The 5,385-nt window shown below is 36.8% G+C and overlaps 1 protein-coding gene across 1 annotated transcript in view; it reads left to right on the top strand.

Moving 5' to 3' along the window:
* Positions 1-1,434: 1,434 nt before the first annotated feature.
* Positions 1,435-5,385, top strand: part of LOC107724709 (trimeric intracellular cation channel type B-like) — a gene marked incomplete at its 5' end in the record, with an annotated part of 14,858 nt that continues 10,907 nt past the window's right edge. The window contains 3 exons of the mRNA XM_016533723.1: positions 1,435-1,619; positions 3,428-3,442; positions 4,505-4,526. Coding sequence (XP_016389209.1) covers positions 1,435-1,619; positions 3,428-3,442; positions 4,505-4,526 — 222 coding nt within the window. The remainder of the gene's footprint in view (positions 1,620-3,427; positions 3,443-4,504; positions 4,527-5,385) is intronic.

Here is a 5,385-nt window from a genome sequence, read left to right as displayed (position 1 = left end):
GTGTGTGTGTGTGTGTGTGTGTGTGTGAGTGTGTGTGTGTTGCATTAACTCATATCTGTGATGGCTCCGCTCTGCTTCAGTCTGGTGTCTCGATGTTCGTTCGGTGCTTTAGTGGCTGCATGCGGTTGCATCATGTGATCAGAGTGAATCCGACTGTCCCGTGAACTCCGTGTTGATCGAGTGTGTCGTCATCCAGGATGCGGTTGCATCACATGACCTGATTAAATCCATGAAGGGCCTCACATTTAACTGTGTTTGAGTGTTCAGCAGACATCGCAGGTGTCAGAGATCAGAGTTACTGCAGATATCAGGCTTCCAATAATGGGATATTTAGCCCCCGTTATGCAAATTTTACCAGGGGAACCCTAACAGTAACGTGTATTTTGCGTATTTTAACCCCGGAACGCAACTGGGCTAGTTTTTAAATAAAATACTGGACATTTAATATGTTACTAATATTTGCATATTCATGAATGTTAGAAATTAAATATTTATATCTGAGTAAAAAGCAGTGTCACAGTAAGTGGAACACTGTTGTGCGATTAATTGAAATAAAACTTGAATCAGAAAATCCCTTTCTGTCAAAAAAAAAGTTTGATGGTTTAATATTTCAAAAAGAAGAAATTAGGACAGCTATAAATATTAATATTGTAATTTTACAGTTGTAATGTAGAATAAAAAAGTTATTATTATTATTATTGTATTTTTTAAATACTTGGGTTTTTTATTTTACAGTAAAATATCACAATGGTAATATTTCTTTTTTATTTTATTTTTTATATATATATTTTATTTTTATTAAGTAATTATTATTATTATTATTATTATTATTATTATTGTTATTATTTTATTGATATGAAGCCTAATCACAAAATTTTGGCCCTCCAAAAACAAGGATTTATTTATTTTTAAATCACAATCGCAATTTTAAAACCACTTGGATTTTTCCTCCCCAAATCAGCGCGCTCTAGATCATCCTCATCCACAGTCACGTGTTCTGGCTGATTGCCTGATCCTAATCTCACTCTAATCTCAGAGCAGTGACGCAATCATGGTTCATCTGTTCGTCTCAGTGTGTCTGAGATATTCTGGAGTGTTTCTAAATGATGATGAATGACTGCTGTATTTAAAATAAATTTTAATTTTAATTAGAAGGTCTTTTTAGGGCCAGTTGCACATGTTGACTCGGCTATCTAAATGGGGACATTGCATAGACTTCTGTTGTTTTTATATATAGCAAGTATATAACAGAAAACTTTATGCATTTTTGCAATAAAAAAAAAACTTTATTTTTATACCAATTTTACAAATCTCCAGGTTTATCTACAATTTCTATACAAATTTGTCCCCAAAATGTAATTAAGTAGATACAAACACACACAGTAGTTTGTAAATGGTTTGATTTGTGTGATTTTTGTGTTTGTCTTTGTGAAGTGAATTTGCTGTAATGTTCATGAGTGATGATGATGATGATGAAGAAGGTGTGTGTTGTTTTACAGGAGCGCTGGAGGTTTCTCAGCGCAGTCCATTCGCCTGTTGGTTCAGTTCGATGCTGTATTGTTTCGGTGGAGCTGTTCTCTCAGCGCTGATGATGGCAGACGCCCCGGTCGCTGTCAGCTGTGAGACACTCTCACACTTATACACACACTTTTATACACGCACACACTTATACACACACTTACACACACACACTTATACACACACGCACGCACGCTTAAACATGCACGCACACACTCACACATGCACGCACACACTTATACACACACACACATACACACACACACTTATACACACACAAACACACACACTTATAAACACACACACACTTATACACACACTTATATACACACACTTATACACACACACTTATACACGCACGCACGCACGCTTCTTATACACGCACGCACGCACACACTCACACATACACACATGCACACACACACATGCACGCACACACTTATACACACTTATACACACACTTACACACACACACTTATACACACACGCACACTTATACACACGCACACACACACACACACACACACACTCAAACTCACACTCACAGACAGTTATAATTAAAACTAACCACTTCAAACATGATAACTGCAAACAATTATAATTATTTAATGTCAGCTACTCATATAACTACATATAAACACTTATTAAGTACAGCAAAATGAATGTACTTAAAAAGTGAAAAAAATAAATAAACGTTAAACCGAACCGAACACCTGCATTTCTCTCAGATGCACGACGCTTCTGCTGTGGATTTATTTATTCGTTGATGATAAAGAGGAAAAACAGACAAATATAAAATGCAAGTCACTTAATATTAACTTGTTTCTGAACTGTATGCAATCAATATCACAACATGTTACGGCTGGCTCGTAAGCCGCAACACAGAAGAGGCAAACCACAAAACTTCAAACAATAAACCAACTTATTAACAAAATAAGAGAGAGCGACTCAAAGACATAGCAGTCTTTTATCCGCTCCCACGCTCTCAGAGGATTGAATAATAATTCATTTCACTTTATGAATAGTAAAATGTCTTCTTTCTTTTAATTTCAGGTTGAAATATGCAAGTTCGTCACATTATCTTCCATGAATCTTACAATAAGCAAAACATTCCAACTTAACAGAAATGAGAATATAGAGGGAAAATGTGTTTTATTGTCATTTAAATAATACAATGAAGTTCTTTTTATTTGTATTGACCTGTTTTTAATGAGGTTGTTTGCCTCTGCAGGCTGAGAATCTGTCGGCAGTGTGTTTGTGTTGCGTGTGAGTGTGACTGAAATCTCTCACTGTCAGGATATGAGAACTCAACTAGTCCTCTGAACTAAACTAAACCACACTGACAGATCTCAGAATCACCCTTGAACACAGACTGAGCACTTGCTGTGTGTTTATGATGTGACGGCGCCATCTAAAGGCCAGACGTTATTATGCACATGCATGAAATGTCACAAAGTAACAGACTGCTGGCTTCAACAATCATAAAATCAGATGACGAGATACATACCATAGTATTGAATGCTTTAGTCGTAATGGAAACATGTTGAGTGAGTGGAGTAGCGTTCGTTATAATAGGTAATATTTAACATGCTGTTTTCTGCAGGTGAAACAAAGAAACCCACCGCCACTGAAAACTTGAAAAGACTGAAAAGCTTTTCTGGGAATTTTAAATACAGGACTGGAAAGTCATGAATAAATCACTCAGTTCACTCAGTGCAATCAAATGTTCATTAAAACTATATAATAGAAGATTTTCATTTATTATGAAGAAATTCAGCGGCACTGTGAAGGAAAAGGTCTTTCGGTGAAATGCATTTGAAAGTTGTTGTTTTGTCAGTCTTTCAGCAGGTCTCTGACATTTCAGAAAGAAATCATCATTCACGCGATGAGCGCTTACCTTAATTAATAGCCAACAGCACAAATTATGCTAATGTGTATTTAGACTAGCACTTTCTGCTGCTTTGAGGGACAGAGATGGGCAATTAAGCAATTAGCAGTGGACCGACACATGAGTGTGAGTGTGTATGATTGTGTGTGTGTGTAAGTGTGTGTGCGTGCGTGAGTGTGTCAAAGCCTTACTGCTCAAGCCCTTCTCCTGGAATCTCAGACATCTGAAGCATTCATTAAACCTCAGCAGACAAGCATTTCATCAGTGTTTTTAACAGTTTTTCACTCAAAGCTCTTCTCTGAAGACGTCTCTGGCCAGGCTCTTTAAATGTTCTGCACATCTGCAGATTTGCTTTCATGCTGATGAATAGTGTTTTAACTTAATCATGGCAATCAGATTTGATTTGTGGAGCACAGAAGCGTGAAATACAAAACAAGATTTGTCTTATTTTATCTTAGAAGTTGGCAGTGTTTTTGTTTTGTGTGGTCATACGTATGAGCTGGTGCTTGGAAAATGTATACCTAAAGTATTTGCCATTTTGTTATAATCCTTTTCCACAATAAATGTGGTAACTCAACCCTCTACGCACACCTTGGCAATATAATCGCCATTGGCTAGTAAATTTTTTTGTTTACTCGCCAGACTGATATACTATTTTACACACACACACAGACACGTTTACTTAGCTATCTAAATGGGGACATTACATAGACTTCTATTGTTTTTATATACAGATAGTTATACACTTTTTAACCTAAACCCACCCCTAACCTTACCCCTCACAGAAAACTTTCTGCATTTTTGCAATTTTAAAAGTAAAAAAAAACTTAGTTTACTTCATTTTTATAACAGTTTTACAAATGAGGACATCCACAAATTTAGGTTTTTGCCGATTTTGTCAGGTTTTGCTCACTTTTGGGTACAAATCTGTCCCCAAAATATGGTTAAGTAGGTACACACACACACGATTCCACCCAATCAGCTTATCTTTGTAAAATGGAACAGCTTCTTAAATAACTGAATGTGCACTCTTAACTTCAGCAAATCAAGCATTATATTATGATATTATGATAATTAAGCACTATTTAATGATAGAACTAGTGATTAGAACTAAAACTTGGTAACCATGAATGAATGCATATTTGTCATTTTAACTGAACTTAGGACTGGTGATGGTGTTTAAGATATTGTTGGTCATAGGCAGTAGCAATTTTTATTAAAAGATACTACTACTACTGTTATTATCTGCTGGGTTCATGAATATTAATCACGTTGTCAGCGTTCGCTCGAACTGATATGCTGAAATCAAAACAGGGACGGTAATAGATGAGAATAGATAAGAGCTAAGAGCTGTTTGCGCATTGGCTCCGTCCACTGCCGAGAAACCGGCATATCTTCTGCTTGTTCTTAAAAGCTGAATAATTCTAAATGAACTCTGTTATTTTGACAGGAAAATACAACAAAGAATATGGTTTACATGTAACGCGTCGATTCAGCGTGGTATGCAAGACTCTCGCTCCCTCTCTTTGCATGTGTGAGAAACACAGCGCTATCAGTAAAGCGACGGCGAGTCGTGCGCCTTCACACTAGTTTACGGTACGTCAAATACAGGTGCGCTGCGTGCTACATACTGCACATCCATTGAGTACATGACATGATCCATTGAGCGCATCCAAATAGTACAGATCGCTTGACGGAGAGCGAAACTCTCAAGCGCTCAGTCAGCGTGTTTATCGAGTGAAAATCTGTGTTGAACGCCTCTCACACACATACTGGCGTGTAAAATCTAAGAATTTATTAGCCAATGGCTAATGTTAGACATTATTTAGTCGCCCAGAGTAAGATTTAGTCGCATATGCAAGTGATTTACTCGCAATGTAGAGGGTTGAATAATTTGATTATTTTAACTCAGCTAAATTAAACTGCTCACGTTTTATTTGTACATCACTTTGCACACACACACACACACACACACACAC

This window comes from Sinocyclocheilus rhinocerous, unplaced genomic scaffold (assembly GCF_001515625.1).
Source record: "Sinocyclocheilus rhinocerous isolate Xijiao unplaced genomic scaffold, SAMN03320098_v1.1 scaffold124, whole genome shotgun sequence".
NCBI lineage: Eukaryota > Metazoa > Chordata > Actinopteri > Cypriniformes > Cyprinidae > Sinocyclocheilus > Sinocyclocheilus rhinocerous.
The sequence above is the reverse complement of the archived record's forward strand: the minus strand, read 5'-3'. Positions and strand labels throughout refer to the sequence as shown.